Raw genomic sequence first — 17,500 nt, 5'->3', positions numbered from 1 at the left:
CTATCAACATGGGGAAACCTATCAACCTATCAACATGGGGGAACCTATCAACATGGGGAAACCTATCAACATGGGGAAACCTATCAACATGGGGGAACCTATCAACATGGGGAAACCTATCAACATGGGGAAACCTATCAACATGGGGAAACCTATCAACATGGGGAACCTATCAACATGGGGGAACCTATCAACATGGGGAAACCTATCAACATGGGGGAACCTATCAACATGGGGGAACCTATCAACATGGGGAAACCTATCAACATGGGGGAACCTATCAACATGGGGAAACCTATCAACATGGGGGAACCTATCAACATGGGGAAACCTATCAACATGGGGAAACCTATCAACATGGGGAAACCTATCAACATGGGGGAACCTATCAACATGGGGGAACCTATCAACATGGGGGAACCTATCAACATGGGGAAACCTATCAACATGGGGAACCTATCAACATGGGGAAACCTATCAACATGGGGAAACCTATCAACATGGGGAAACCTATCAACATGGGGAAACCTATCAACATGGGGGAACCTATCAACATGGGGAAACCTATCAACCTATCAACATGGGGGAACCTATCAACATGGGGGAACCTATCAACATGGGGAAACCTATCAACCTATCAACATGGGGGAACCTATCAACATGGGGAAACCTATCAACCTATCAACATGGGGGAACCTATCAACATGGGGGAACCTATCAACATGGGGAAACCTATCAACCTATCAACATGGGGGAACCTATCAACATGGGGAAAATATCAAAATGGGGAAACCTATCAACATGGGGAAACCTATCAACATGGGGAAACCTATCAACATGGGGAAACCTATCAACATGGGGAAACCTATCAACATGGGGAAACCTATCAACCTATCAACATGGGGGAACCTATCAACATGGGGGAACCTATCAACATGGGGAAACCTATCAACATGGGGGAACCTATCAACATGGGGGAACCTATCAACATGGGGAAACCTATCAACATGGGGAACCTATCAACATGGGGGAACCTATCAACATGGGGGAACCTATCAACATGGGGAAACTATCAACATGGGGGAACCTATCAACATGGGGGAACCTATCAACATGGGGAAACCTATCAACATGGGGAAACCTATCAACATGGGGAAACCTATCAACATGGGGAAACCTATCAACATGGGGAAACCTATCAACATGGGGGAACCTATCAACATGGGGAAACCTATCAACATGGGGAAACCTATCAACATGGGGGAACCTATCAACATGGGGAAACCTATCAACATGGGGAACCTATCAACATGGGGAAACCTATCAACATGGGGAAACCTATCAACATGGGGGAACCTATCAACATGGGGAAACCTATCAACCTATCAACATGGGGGAACCTATCAACATGGGGGAACCTATCAACATGGGGGAACCTATCAACCTATCAACATGGGGAATCTATCAACATGGGGAAAATATCAACATGGGGAAACCTATCAACATGGGGAAACCTATCAACATGGGGAAACCTATCAACATGGGGAAACCTATCAACATGGGGAAACCTATCAACCTATCAACATGGGGAACCTATCAACATGGGGGAACCTATCAACATGGGGGAACCTATCAACATGGGGAAACCTATCAACATGGGGAAACCTATCAACATGGGGGGGAAACCTATCAACCTATCAACATGGGGAACCTATCAACATGGGGGAACCTATCAACATGGGGAACCTATCAACCTATCAACATGGGGGAACCTATCAACATGGGGGAACCTATCAACATGGGGAAACCTATCAACATGGGGGAACCTATCAACATGGGGAACCTATCAACCTATCAACATGGGGGAACCTATCAACATGGGGAACCTATCAACATGGGGGAACCTATCAACCTATCAACATGGGGAAACCTATCAACATGGGGGAACCTATCAACCTATCAACATGGGGAAACCTATCAACATGTGGGAACCTATCAACATGGGGAACCTATCAACCTATCAACATGGGGGAACCTATCAACATGGGGGAACCTATCAACATGGGGAAACCTATCAACATGGGGGAACCTATCAACCTATCAACATGGGGGAACCTATCAACATGGGGGAACCTATCAACCTATCAACATGGGGGAACCTATCAACATGGGGAAAATATCAAAATGGGGAAACCTATCAACATGGGGAAACCTATCAACATGGGGAAACCTATCAACATGGGGAAACCTATCAACATGGGGAAACCTATCAACCTATCAACATGGGGAACCTATCAACATGGGGAACCTATCAACATGGGGAACCTATCAACATGGGGAAACCTATCAACATGGGGAAACCTATCAACATGGGGAAACCTATCAACATGGGGAAACCTATCAACATGGGGAAACCTATCAACATGGGGGAACCTATCAACATGGGGAAACCTATCAACATGGGGAAACCTATCAACATGGGGAAACCTATCAACATGGGGGAACCTATCAACATGGGGAACCTATCAACATGGGGAAACCTATCAACATGGGGAAACCTATCAACATGGGGAAACCTATCAACATGGGGAAACCTATCAACATGGGGAAACCTATCAACATGGGGAAACCTATCAACATGGGGAAACCTATCAACATGGGGAAACCTATCAACATGGGGAACCTATCAACATGGGGGAACCTATCAACATGGGGAAACCTATCAACATGGGGAAACCTATCAACAACCTATCAACATGGGGAAACCTATCAACCTATCAACATGGGGGAACCTATCAACATGGGGGGAACCTATCAACATGGGGAACCTATCAACATGGGGAAAACCTATCAACATGGGGAAACCTATCAACATGGGGGAACCTATCAACATGGGGAAACCTATCAACATGGGGAAACCTATCAACATGGGGAAACCTATCAACCTATCAACATGGGGAAACCTATCAACATGGGGAAACCTATCAACATGGGGGAACCTATCAACATGGGGAAACCTATCAACATGGGGAAACCTATCAACATGGGGAAACCTATCAACATCAACATGGGAACCTATCAACCTATCAACATGGGGGAACCTATCAACCTATCAACATGGGGAACCTATCAACCTATCAACATGGGGAACCTATCAACCTATCAACATGGGGAACCTATCAACCTTTCAACATGGGGGAACCTATCAACATGGGGGAACCTATCAACATGGGGAAACCTATCAACATGGGAAAACCTATCAACATGGGGAACCTATCAACCTATCAACATGGGGGAACCTATCAACCTTTCAACATGGGGAAACCTATCAACATGGGGGGAACCTATCAACCTATCAACATGGGGAAACCTATCAACCTATCAACATGGGGGAACCTATCAACCTATCAACATGGGGAAACCTATCAACATGGGGAACCCTATCAACCTATCAACATGGGGAACCTATCAACCTATCAACATGGGGGAACCTATCAACCTTTCAACATGGGGGAACCTATCAACATGGGGGAACCTATCAACATGGGGAAACCTATCAACATGGGAAAACCTATCAACATGTGGGAACCTATCAACATGGGGGAACCTATCAACCTATCAACATGGGGGAACCTATCAACATGGGGAACCTATCAACCTATCAACATGGGGGAACCTATCAACATGGGGAACCTATCAACATGGGGAAACCTATCAACATGGGGAACCTATCAACATGGGGAAACCTATCAACATGGGGAAACCTATCATGGGGAAACCTATCAACATGGGAAACCTATCAACATGGGGAAACCTATCAACATGGGGAACCTATCAACATGGGGAACCTATCAACATGGGGGAACCTATCAACATGGGGAACCTATCAACATGGGGAAACCTATCAACATGGGGAACCTATCAACATGGGGAAACCTATCAACATGGGATCAAATCCATGGGGAAATCAACATGGGGAAACCTGGGGGAACCTATCAACATGGGGAAAACCTATCAACATGGGGGAACCTATCAACATGGGGGAACCTATCAACATGGGGAAACCTATCAACCTATCAACATGGGGAACCTATCAACATGGGGAAAACCTATCAACATGGGGAAACCTATCAACATGGGGAAACCTATCAACATGGGGAAACCTATCAACATGGGGAAACCTATCAACCTATCAACATGGGGAAACCTATCAACATGGGGAAAACCTATCAACATGGGGGAACCTATCAACATGGGGAACCTATCAACATGGGGGAACCTATCAACATGGGGAAACCTATCAACATGGGGAAACCTATCAACATGGGGAAACCTATCAACATGGGGAAACCTATCAACATGGGGAAACCTATCAACATGGGGGAACCTATCAACATGGGGAAACCTATCAACATGGGGAAACCTATCAACATGGGGAAACCTATCAACATGGGGAACCTATCAACATGGGGGATCAACCTATCAACATGGGGGAACCTATCAACATGGGGAAACCTATCAACATGGGGAAACCTATCAACCTATCAACATGGGGAACCTATCAACATGGGGAAACCTATCAACATGGGGAAACCTATCAACATGGGGAAACCTATCAACATGGGGAAACCTATCAACATGGGGAAACCTATCAACATGGGGAAACCTATCAACATGGGGAACCTATCAACATGGGGAAACCTATCAACATGGGGGAACCTATCAACATGGGGAAACCTATCAACATGGGGAAACCTATCAACATGGGGAAACCTATCAACATGGGGAAACCTATCAACCTATCAACATGGGGAACCTATCAACATGGGGGAACCTATCAACATGGGGAAACCTATCAACATGGGGAAACCTATCAACATGGGGAACCTATCAACATGGGGGAACCTATCAACATGGGGAAACCTATCAACATGGGGGAACCTATCAACATGGGGAACCTATCAACATGGGGAAACCTATCAACATGGGGAAACCTATCAACAACCTATCAACATGGGGGAACCTATCAACATGGGGAAACCTATCAACATGGGGAAACCTATCAACATGGGGGAACCTATCAACATGGGGAAACCTATCAACATGGGGAAACCTATCAACATGGGGAAACCTATCAACATGGGGAAACCTATCAACATGGGGAAACCTATCAACATGGGGAAACCTATCAACATGGGGAAACCTATCAACCTATCAACATGGGGAAACCTATCAACATGGGGAAACCTATCAACATGGGGAACCTATCAACATGGGGAAACCTATCAACATGGGGAAACCTATCAACATGGGGAAACCTATCAACATGGGGAAACCTATCAACATGGGGAAACCTATCAACCTATCAACATGGGGAAACCTATCAACATGGGGAAACCTATCAACATGGGGAACCTATCAACATGGGGAACCTATGGGGAAACCTATCAACATGGGGAAACCTATCAACATGGGGAAACCTATCAACATGGGGAAACCTATCAACATGGGGAAACCTATCAACATGGGGAAACCTATCAACATGGGGAAACCTATCAACATGGGGAAACCTATCAACATGGGGAAACCTATCAACATGGGGGAACCTATCAACATGGGGAAACCTATCAACATGGGGGAACCTATCAACATGGGGAAACCTATCAACATGGGGAAACCTATCAACATGGGGGAACCTATCAACATGGGGAAACCTATCAACCTATCAACATGGGGGAACCTATCAACATGGGGGAACCTATCAACATGGGGAAACCTATCAACCTATCAACATGGGGAATCTATCAACATGGGGAAAATATCAACATGGGGAAACCTATCAACATGGGGAAACCTATCAACATGGGGAAACCTATCAACATGGGGAAACCTATCAACATGGGGAAACCTATCAACCTATCAACATGGGGAAACCTATCAACCTGGGGAAACCTATCAACATGGGGGAACCTATCAACATGGGGAAACCTATCAACATGGGGAAACCTATCAACATGGGGAAACCTATCAACATGTGGGAACCTATCAACCTATCAACATGGGGGAACCTATCAACCTATCAACATGGGGGAACCTATCAACCTATCAACATGGGGGAACCTATCAACATGGGGAAACCTATCAACATGGGGAAACCTATCAACATGTGGGAACCTATCAACATGGGGAACCTATCAACCTATCAACATGGGGGAACCTATCAACCTTTCAACATGGGGGAACCTATCAACATGGGGGAACCTATCAACCTATCAACATGGGGGAACCTATCAACATGGGGGAACCTATCAACATGGGGGAACCTATCAACCTATCAACATGGGGGAACCTATCAACATGGGGAAACCTATCAACATGGGGAAACCTATCAACATGTGGGGAACCTATCAACATGGGGGAACCTATCAACCTATCAACATGGGGGAACCTATCAACCTTTCAACATGGGGGAACCTATCAACAACCTATCAACATGGGGAACCTATCAACATGGGGAAACCTATCAACATGGGGAAACCTATCAACATGGGGGAACCTATCAACTGTGGGAACCTATCAACATGGGGGAACCTATCAACCTATCAACATGGGGGAACCTATGAACAACCTTCAACATGGGGGAACCTATCAACATGGGGGAACCTATGAACATGGGGGAACCTATCAACATGGGGAAACCTATCAACATGGGGAAACCTATCAACATGGGGAACCTATCAACCTATCAACATGGGGGAACCTATCAACATGGGGAACCTATCAACATGGGGAACCTATCAACCTATCAACATGGGGGAACCTATCAACATGGGGGAACCTATCAACATGGGGAAACCTATCAACATGGGGGAACCTATCAACCTATCAACATGGGGGAACCTATCAACATGGGGGAACCTATCAACATGGGGGAACCTATCAACATGGGGGAACCTATCAACATGGGGAAACCTATCAACATGGGGAACCTATCAACATGGGGGAACCTATCAACCTATCAACATGGGGAAACCTATCAACATGGGGAAACCTATCAACCTATCGACATGGGAGAACCTATCAACCTATCAACATGGGGGAACCTATCAACCTGGGGAAACCTATCAACCTATCAACATGGGGAAACCTATCAACATGGGGGAACCTATCAACATGGGGAAACCTATCAACATGGGGGAACCTATCAACCTGGGGAAACCTATCAACCTATCAACATGGGGGAACCTATCAACATGGGGAAACCTATCAACATGGGGGAACCTATCAACCTATCAACATGGGGAAACCTATCAACCTATCAACATGGTGAAACCTATCAACCTATCAACATGGGGAACCTATCAACATGGGGGAACCTATCAACATGGGGTAACCTATTAACATGGGGAAACCTATCAACATGGGGGAACCTATCAACATGGGGGAACCTATCAACATGGGGAACCTATCAACATGGGGGAACCTATCAACATGGGGAACCTATCAACATGGGGAAACCTATCAACATGGGGAAACCTATCAACATGGGGAAACCTATCAACATGGGGGAACCTATCAACCTATCAACATGGGGGAACCTATCAACATGGGGGAACCTATCAACATGGGGAAACCTATCAACATGGGGAAACCTATCAACATGGGGAACCTATCAACATGGGGAAACCTATCAACATGGGGAAACCTATCAACATGGGGGAACCTATCAACATGGGGGAACCTATCAACCTATCAACATGGGGAAACCTATCAACATGGGGAAGCCTATCAACATGGGGAAACCTATCAACATGGGGAACCTATCAACATGGGGAAACCTATCAACATGGGGAAACCTATCAACATGGGGAACCTATCAACATGGGGAAACCTATCAACATGGGGGAACCTATCAACATGGGGAAACCTATCAACCTATCAACATGGGGGAACCTATCAACATGGGGGAACCTATCAACATGGGGGAATCTATCCTTTACAGGTCCTTACATGGGGAAACCTATCCTTGCCTGTCTGACTGTGTTTGTGTGTTCCAGGGTGATCTGTAAACTCCTAGCCTCTAACAGTGAGAACATCAGAGTCCAGGCTCTCAAAGTCCTGGGATACTTCCTCAAACACCTCGGACACAAGTGAGTACCTGGATGGATGTGTGTGTGTTTGTATATGTGTGTGTGTGTGTGTGTGTGTGTGTGTGTGTGTGTGTGTGTGTGTGTGTGTGTGTGTGTGTGTGTGTGTGTGTGTGTGTGTGTGTGTGTGTGTGTGTGTGTGTGTGTGTGTGTGTGTCTGTGGGTGTGTGCCTGTGTGTCTGTGTGTGTGTGTCTGTGTGTGTCTTTGTGTGTCTTTGTGTATAATTCATGCCTTACCTTTGACGAGCTTCTTTTGTTGGCACTCCAATATGTCCCATAAACATCATAAATGGTCCTTTTGTTCAATTAATTCCTTCGATATATATCCAAAATATCAATTTATTTGGGATGTTTGATCCAGAAAAACACTGGTTCCAACTCGCGCAATATGACTAGAAAATATCTCATAAGTTACCGTGATCTTTGTCCAAACATTTCAAACAACTTTCCTAAAACAACTTTAGGTATTTTTTACATAAATAATCGATTAAATGTAAGACGGGATAAACTGTGTTCAATAACGGACGAAAACAAAGTGGAGCGAGCTTTCAGGTCACGCGCCTCTAACCAAGAGTACACTTCTCTCGACCCTCGTTCTGAACAGTGCTACTTCTTCATTTCTCAAAGGGAAAACCTCAATCAATTTCTAAAGACTGTTGACATCCAGTGGAATCAATAGGAACTGCAAGAAGGTCCCTTAGAAATCTGGATTCCCAATGAAACCACATTGAAAAGAGAGTGACCAAAAATAAAAGAAATCTGAATGGTTTGTCCTCTGGGTTTTGCCGGCCAAATAAGTTCTGTTATACACACAGACATGATTCAAACAGTTTTAGAAACTCCAGAGGGTTTTCTATCCAAATGCTATACTAATACTATATCCAATACTACTAATATGCATATCTTAGCTTTTGGGCCTGAGTAGCAGGCAGTTTATTTTGGACACGCTTTTCATCCGGACGTGAAAATACTGCCCCCTATCCTTATTGTAGTTTTAATGAAGTTTACACAAGCGTACGAGTTCCATTAAGTGCCTATTTATATATCTAAATGTTGAGATAGTTTCCACTTTGTTATAATGTTTAAATAATACTGTTATACCTTTTATACAAAATTTGTAATGTGCAACAATATTGAAGGAACATTTGAATTTGCAGTGTAAAAACTTAACATGAAAAAAGTGCGAATGACATTTACTCTCACGGGTAGCCAAAAATGACTATCTGAAAGCCACGCCCCCAATATGCCATGCCTTTGGATTACATGTGTTTTTTTTAGGGGCTTTTGATTGGCTTTAATATTGCAGATATATTGTGGCTTCTATCAATGTATTTGTCTGCAGAATTTCCAATCCCCCGTATATATATATATATATATTTTGTAAATATACCAGTCAAAAGTTTTAGAACACCTGACACGTCTGCTCCCGCTCTTCCCTCCCCCTGAGGGTGCCAGGCTGCCCTGCATTACGCACTCCTGTCATCTATTACACACACAAGCCTTCCCTGAGGGTGCCAGGCTGCCCTGCATTACGCACTCCTGTCATCTATTACACACACAAGCCTTCCCTGAGGGTGCCAGGCTGCCCTGCATTACGCACTCCTGTCATCTATTACACACACAAGCCTTCCCTGAGGGTGCCAGGCTGCCCTGCATTACGCACTCCTGTCATCTATTACACACACAAGCCTTCCCTGAGGGTGCCAGGCTGCCCTGCATTACGCACTCCTGTCATCTATTACACACACAAGCCTTCCCTGAGGGTGCCAGGCTGCCCTGCATTACGCACTCCTGTCATCTATTACACACACAAGCCTTCCCTGAGGGTGCCAGGCTGCCCTGCATTACGCACTCCTGTCATCTATTACACACACAAGCCTTCCCTGAGGGTGCCAGGCTGCCCTGCATTACGCACTCCTGTCATCTATTACACACACAAGCCTTCCCTGAGGGTGCCAGGCTGCCCTGCATTACGCACTCCTGTCATCTATTACACACACAAGCCTTCCCTTGTCACGCACATCAGCGATATTGAGCTCAACTGGACTCACTCACCTGTTTATGACCTCCTTTATATGTGTCAGTTCCCTGCTGATGCATTCATTGTTTTTTGTCTTTGTTTCTCGTTTGCTGACTCTGTTCCTGTCTCGTTCCATGTCCGTCCTACATTAAATGTTTGACTCCCCGTACCTGCTTCGTCTCTCCAGCGTCATCCCATGTGACAAACCTACTCATTCAGGGGGTTTTCTTTATGTGTACTATTTTCTACATTGTAGAATAATAGTGGACACATGAAAACTATACAATAACAGATATGGAATCATGTAGTAACCAAAAAAAAAATGTAATCCCAAAAATATTTTAGATGTTAGATTATTCAAAGTAGCCACCCTTTGCCTTGATGACAGCTTTGCACACTCTTGCCTCAATTACCCAACAAGTCACCCAACTGGCTGGGTCAAAAATAACCCAACATGTGTCCACTATTTATCCTGCGCTGAGTTGTATTTTCTTTAGAGTGTAGCAACAGGTGTAGGAGCTCAGTGTATAGGCCTAGAGAGTGTGTGTGTGGGTTGAGTTCATGTGACCCTGGCGGAATAACCGTTGTGACTGAGCGTTCTTCCTGTGAGGTATAGCCCTGATCAGGAGCAAAGCATTCTGGGAGGGTTGTGACTGAGCGTTCTTCTTGTGAGGTATAGCCCTGATCAGGAGCAAAGCATTCTGGGAGGGTTGTGACTGAGCGTTCTTCCTGTGAGGTATAGCCCTGATCAGTAGCAAAGCATTCTGGGAGAGTTATTTATTACTTCTGACGTCCACACTTCCTATAGCACGATATCAGACCTGAGACCTGTGTGTGTGTGTGTGTGTGTGTGTGTGTGTGTGTGTGTGTGTGTGTGTGTGTGTGTGTGTGTGTGTGTGTGTGTGTGTGTGTGGGTGGGTGGGTGGGTGGGTGGGTGGGTGGGTGGGTGGGGGGTGGGTGGGTGGGGGAGGGGAGGAAGGGATAAAGAAAGAGAGAGACGGAGAGAGATATTGTCCTCTTTATGAGCAAGCGATTGAGAGATTTTCCTCAGAACACATTATATGAGAACCCACCACCTGAGCCCAGTGCTATAAAGATATAGGTCACCCTGATTATGACATCACAAATGTAACATCGGAGAGACAGCGGTCCTCACTGTTGGAGAGCTACCATTAGCAGTAACTCAATCAATCAATCCAGATGTATTTATGAAGCCATTTATTACGTTAGCAGTGGTCACAAAGTCTTTCCACAGAAACCCATCCTGGAACACAAAGAGCAAGTGGAAGCACAGGACTGCTGGCTAAGGAAACAACGCTCAACTTATGGATGGATGGCATTCTATTCACTATAATACAGAACAGAGGAACTGTGCTGCCTCCAGTCTGAATGAGAGGAGAGGAGAGATCTGTCTCCATTCTGAATGAGAGGAGAGGGGAGGAGAGATCTGTCTCCATTCTGAATGAGAGGAGAGGGGAGGAGAGATCTGTCTCCATTCTGAATGAGAGGAGAGAGGAGGGGAGATCTGTCTCCATTCTGAATGAGAGGAGAGGGGAGGAGAGATCTGTCTCCATTCTGAATGAGAGGAGAGGGGAGGAGAGATCTGTCTCCATTCTGAATGAGAGGAGAGAGGAGGGGAGATCTGTCTCCATTCTGAATGAGAGGAGAGGGGAGGAGAGATCTGTCTCCATTCTGAATGAGAGGAGAGGGGAGGAGAGATCTGTCTCCATTCTGAATGAGAGGAGAGGGGAGGAGAGATCTGTCTCCATTCTGAATGAGAGGAGAGAGGAGGGGAGATCTGTCTCCATTCTGAATGAGAGGAGAGAGGAGGGGAGATCTGTCTCCATTCTGAATGAGAGGAGAGAGGAGGGGAGATCTGTCTCCATTCTGAATGAGAGGAGAGATCTGTTTCCAGTCTGAATGAGAGGAGAGATCTGTCTCCAGTCTGAATGAGAGGAGAGATCTGTCTCCAGTCTGAATGAGAGGAGAGATCTGTCTCCAGTCTGAATGAGAGGAGAGATCTGTCTCCAGTCTGAATGAGAGGAGAGATCTGTCTCCAGTCTGAATGAGAGGAGAGATCTGTCTCCAGTCTGAATGAGAGGAGAGATCTGTCTCCAGTCTGAATGAGAGGAGAGATCTGTCTCCAGTCTGAATGAGAGGAGAGATCTGTTTCCAGTCTGAATGAGAGGAGAGATCTGTCTCCAGTCTGAATGAGAGGAGAGATCTGTTTCCAGTCTGAATGAGAGGAGAGATCTGTCTCCAGTCTGAATGAGAGGAGAGATCTGTCTCCAGTCTGAATGAGAGGAGAGATCTGTCTCCAGTCTGAATGAGAGGAGAGATCTGTTTCCAGTCTGAATGAGAGGAGAGATCTGTCTCCAGTCTGAATGAGAGGAGAGATCTGTTTCCAGTCTGAATGAGAGGAGAGATCTGTCTCCAATCTGAATGAGAGGAGAGGAGAGATCTGTCTCCAGTCTGAATGAGAGGAGAGGAGAGATCTGTCTCCAGTCTAAATGAGAGGAGAGATCTGTTTCCAGTCTGAATGAGAGGAGAGATCTGTCTCCAGTCTGAATGAGAGGAGAGATCTGTCTCCATTCTGAATGAGAGGAGAGAGGAGGGGAGATCTGTCTCCATTCTGAATGAGAGGAGAGATCTGTTTCCAGTCTGAATGAGAGGAGAGATCTGTCTCCAGTCTGAATGAGAGGAGAGATCTGTCTCCAGTCTGAATGAGAGGAGAGATCTGTCTCCAGTCTGAATGAGAGGAGAGATCTGTCTCCAGTCTGAATGAGAGGAGAGATCTGTCTCAGTCTGAATGAGAGGAGAGATCTGTCTCCAGTCTGAATGAGAGGAGAGATCTGTCTCCAGTCTGAATGAGAATGAGAGAGATCTGTCTCCAGTCTGAATGAGAGGAGAGATCTGTTCCAGTCTGAATGAGAGGAGAGATCTGTCTCCAGTCTGAATGAGAGGAGAGATCTGTCTCCAGTCTGAATGAGAGGAGAGATCTGTTTCCAGTCTGAATGAGAGGAGAGATCTGTCTCCAGTCTGAATGAGAGGAGAGATCTGTCTCCAGTCTGAATGAGAGGAGAGATCTGTCTCCAGTCTGAATGAGAGGAGAGATCTGTCTCCAGTCTGAATGAGAGGAGAGATCTGTCTCCAGTCTGAATGAGAGGAGAGATCTGTCTCCAGTCTGAATGAGAGGAGAGATCTGTCTCCAGTCTGAATGAGAGGAGAGATCTGTCTCCAGTCTGAATGAGAGGAGAGATCTGTCTCCAGTCTGAATGAGAGGAGAGATCTGTTTCCAGTCTGAATGAGAGGAGAGATCTGTCTCCAGTCTGAATGAGAGGAGAGATCTGTCTCCAGTCTGAATGAGAGGAGAGATCTGTCTCCAGTCTGAATGAGAGGAGAGATCTGTCTCCAGTCTGAATGAGAGGAGAGATCTGTCTCCATTCTGAATGAGAGGAGAGATCTGTCTCCAGTCTGAAGAGAGGGAGATCTGTCTCCATTCTGAATGAGAGGAGAGGGGAGGAGAGATCTGTCTCCATTCTGAATGAGAGGAGAGAGGGAGGAGAGATCTGTCTCCATTCTGAATGAGAGGAGAGGGGAGGAGAGATCTGTCTCCATTCTGAATGAGAGGAGAGAGGAGGGGAGATCTGTCTCCATTCTGAATGAGAGGAGAGAGGAGAGGAGAGATCTGTCTCCATTCTGAATGAGAGGAGAGAGGAGGGGAGATCTGTCTCCATTCTGAATGAGAGAGAGAGAGGAGGGGAGATCTGTCTCCATTCTGAATGAGAGGATGAGAGGGAGATCTGTTTCCAGTCTGAATGAGAGGAGAGATCTGTCTCCAGTCTGAATGAGAGGAGAGATCTGTCTCCAGTCTGAATGAGAGGAGAGATCTGTTTCCAGTCTGAATGAGAGGAGAGATCTGTCTCCAGTCTGAATGAGAGGAGAGATCTGTTTCCAGTCTGAATGAGAGGAGAGATCTGTCTCCAGTCTGAATGAGAGGAGAGATCTGTCTCCAGTCTGAATGAGAGGAGAGATCTGTCTCCAGTCTGAATGAGAGGAGAGATCTGTCTCCAGTCTGAATGAGAGGAGAGATCTGTTTCCAGTCTGAATGAGAGGAGAGATCTGTCTCCAGTCTGAATGAGAGGAGAGATCTGTTTCCAGTCTGAATGAGAGGAGAGATCTGTCTCCAGTCTGAATGAGAGGAGAGATCTGTCTCCAGTCTGAATGAGAGGAGAGATCTGTCTCCAGTCTGAATGAGAGGAGAGATCTGTCTCCAGTCTGAATGAGAGGAGAGATCTGTTTCCAGTCTGAATGAGAGGAGAGATCTGTCTCCAGTCTGAATGAGAGGAGAGATCTGTCTCCAGTCTGAATGAGAGGCGAGGAGAGATCTGTCTCCAGTCTGAATGAGAGGAGAGATCTGTTTCCAGTCTGAATGAGAGGAGAGATCTGTCTCCAGTCTGAATGAGAGGAGAGATCTGTTTCCAGTCTGAATGAGAGATCTGTCTCCAGTCTGAATGAGAGGAGAGATCTGTTTCCAGTCTGAATGAGAGGAGAGATCTGTCTCCAGTCTGAATGAGAGGAGAGATCTGTCTCCAGTCTGAATGAGAGGAGAGGAGAGATCTGTCTCCAGTCTGAATGAGAGGAGAGATCTGTCTCCAGTCTGAATGAGAGGAGAGATCTGTTTCCAGTCTGAATGAGAGGAGAGATCTGTCTCCAGTCTGAATGAGAGGAGAGATCTGTCTCCAGTCTGAATGAGAGGAGAGATATGTCTCCAGTCTGAATGAGAGGAGAGATCTGTTTCCAGTCTGAATGAGAGGAGAGATCTGTCTCCAGTCTGAATGAGAGGAGAGATCTGTCTCCAGTCTGAATGAGAGGAGAGATCTGTTTCCAGTCTGAATGAGAGGAGAGATCTGTCTCCAGTCTGAATGAGAGGAGAGATCTGTTTCCAGTCTGAATGAGAGGAGAGATCTGTCTCCAGTCTGAATGAGAGGAGAGATCTGTCTCCAGTCTGAATGAGAGGAGAGATCTGTCTCCAGTCTGAATGAGAGGAGAGATCTGTCTCCAGTCTGAATGAGAGGAGAGATCTGTTTCCAGTCTGAATGAGAGGAGATATCTGTCTCCAGTCTGAATGAGAGGAGAGATCTGTCTCCAGTCTGAATGAGAGGAGAGATATGTTTCCAGTCTGAATGAGAGGAGAGATCTGTCTCCAGTCTGAATGAGAGGAGAGATCTGTCTCCAGTCTGAATGAGAGGAGAGATCTGTCTCCAGTCTGAATGAGAGGAGAGATCTGTCTCCATTCTGAATGAGAGGAGAGAGGAGGAGAGATCTGTCTCCAGTCTGAATGAGAGGAGAGATCTGTCTCCAGTCTGAATGAGAGGAGAGATCTGTCTCCAGTCTGAATGAGAGGAGAGATCTGTTTCCAGTCTGAATGAGAGGAGAGATCTGTCTCCAGTCTGAATGAGAGGAGAGATCTGTTTCCAGTCTGAATGAGAGGAGAGATCTGTCTCCAGTCTGAATGAGAGGAGAGGAGAGATCTGTCTCCAGTCTGAATGAGAGGAGAGGAGAGATCTGTCTCCAGTCTGAATGAGAGGAGAGATCTGTTTCCAGTCTGAATGAGAGGTGAGATCTGTCTCCAGTCTGAATAAGAGGAGAGATCTGTTTCCAGTCTGAATGAGAGATCTGTCTCCAGTCTGAATGAGAGGAGAGATCTGTTTCCAGTCTGAATGAGAGGAGAGATCTGTCTCCAGTCTGAATGAGAGGAGAGATCTGTCTCCAGTCTGAATGAGAGGAGAGGAGAGATCTGTCTCCAGTCTGAATGAGAGGAGAGATCTGTCTCCAGTCTGAATGAGAGGAGAGATCTGTCTCCAGTCTGAATGAGAGGAGAGATCTGTCTCCAGTCTGAATGAGAGGAGAGATCTGTCTCCAGTCTGAATGAGAGGAGAGATCTGTTTCCAGTCTGAATGAGAGGAGAGATCTGTCTCCAGTCTGAATGAGAGGAGAGATCTGTCTCCAGTCTGAATGAGAGGAGAGATCTGTTTCCAGTCTGAATGAGAGGAGAGATCTGTCTCCAGTCTGAATGAGAGGAGAGATCTGTTTCCAGTCTGAATGAGAGGAGAGATCTGTCTCCAGTCTGAATGAGAGGAGAGATCTGTCTCCAGTCTGAATGAGAGGAGAGATATGTCTCCAGTCTGAATGAGAGGAGAGATCTGTTTCCAGTCTGAATGAGAGGAGAGATCTGTCTCCAGTCTGAATGAGAGGAGAGATCTGTCTCCAGTCTGAATGAGAGGAGAGATCTGTTTCCAGTCTGAATGAGAGGAGAGATCTGTCTCCAGTCTGAATGAGAGGAGAGATCTGTTTCCAGTCTGAATGAGAGGAGAGATCTGTCTCCAGTCTGAATGAGAGGAGAGATCTGTCTCCAGTCTGAATGAGAGGAGAGATATGTTTCCAGTCTGAATGAGAGGAGAGATCTGTCTCCAGTCTGAATGAGAGGAGAGATCTGTCTCCAGTCTGAATGAGAGGAGAGATCTGTCTCCAGTCTGAATGAGAGGAGAGATCTGTCTCCAGTCTGAATGAGAGGAGAGATCTGTGTCCAGTCTGAATGAGAGGAGAGAGGAGGAGAGATCTGTCTCCATTCTGAATGAGAGGAGAGGAGAGATCTGTCTCCAGTCTGAATGAGAGGAGAGGAGAGATCTGTCTCCAGTCTGAATGAGAGGAGAGGAGAGATCTGTCTCCATTCTGAATGAGAGGAGAGATCTGTCTCCATTCTGAATGAGAGGAGAGATCTGTCTCCAGTCTGAATGAGAGGAGAGATCTGTCTCCAGTCTGAATGAGAGGAGAGGAGAGATCTGTCTCCAGTCTGAATGAGATGAGAGAGGAGGAGAGATCTGTCTCCAGTCTGAATGAGAGGAGAGATCTGTCTCCAGTCTGAATGAGAGGAGAGATCTGTTTCCAGTCTGAATGAGAGGAGAGATCTGTCTCCAGTCTGAATGAGAGGAGAGATCTGTTTCCAGTCTGAATGAGAGGAGAGATCTGTCTCCAGTCTGAATGAGAGGAGAGGAGAGATCTGTCTCCAGTCTGAATGAGAGGAGAGGAGAGATCTGTCTCCAGCCTGAATGAGAGGAGAGGAGAGATCTGTCTCCAGTCTGAATGAGAGGAGAGATCTGTTTCCAGTCTGAATGAGAGGAGAGATCTGTCTCCAGTCTGAATGAGAGGAGAGATCTGTCTCCAGTCTGAATGAGAGGAGAGGAGAGATCTGTCTCCAGTCTGAATGAGAGGAGAGATCTGTCTCCAGTCTGAATGAGAGGAGAGATCTGTTTCCAGTCTGAATGAGAGG

The 17,500-nt window shown here is 46.2% G+C and overlaps 1 protein-coding gene and 1 long non-coding RNA gene across 5 annotated transcripts in view; one reads left to right on the top strand and one right to left on the bottom strand.

Moving 5' to 3' along the window:
• The window catches only part of nbeaa (neurobeachin a), a 328,032-nt gene that overhangs the window by 212,291 nt on the left and 98,241 nt on the right, over window positions 1-17,500 (top strand). The window contains 1 exon segment of the mRNA XM_052520397.1: window positions 8,058-8,150. Within this exon segment, the coding sequence (XP_052376357.1) occupies window positions 8,058-8,150 (93 nt within the window).
• LOC127930653 (uncharacterized) lies at window positions 181-2,091 on the bottom strand. 4 transcript variants are annotated; one of them, XR_008138615.1, is made up of 3 exons: window positions 2,036-2,091; window positions 928-981; window positions 181-223 (listed from the first exon to the last, which is right to left on the bottom strand). It is a non-coding gene; the product is annotated as an uncharacterized LOC127930653 (long non-coding RNA). The 4 variants fall into 4 exon arrangements; XR_008138614.1 differs by lacking the exon at window positions 181-223 and adding an exon at window positions 271-331 and having other exon boundaries at window positions 946-981; XR_008138616.1 differs by lacking the exons at window positions 181-223; window positions 928-981 and adding exons at window positions 271-331; window positions 368-439 and having other exon boundaries at window positions 2,072-2,089.

The sequence above is a fragment of the Oncorhynchus keta genome, chromosome 6, assembly GCF_023373465.1.
Source record: "Oncorhynchus keta strain PuntledgeMale-10-30-2019 chromosome 6, Oket_V2, whole genome shotgun sequence".
Taxonomy (NCBI): Eukaryota; Metazoa; Chordata; class Actinopteri; order Salmoniformes; family Salmonidae; genus Oncorhynchus; species Oncorhynchus keta.
The sequence above is the reverse complement of the archived record's forward strand: the minus strand, read 5'-3'. Positions and strand labels throughout refer to the sequence as shown.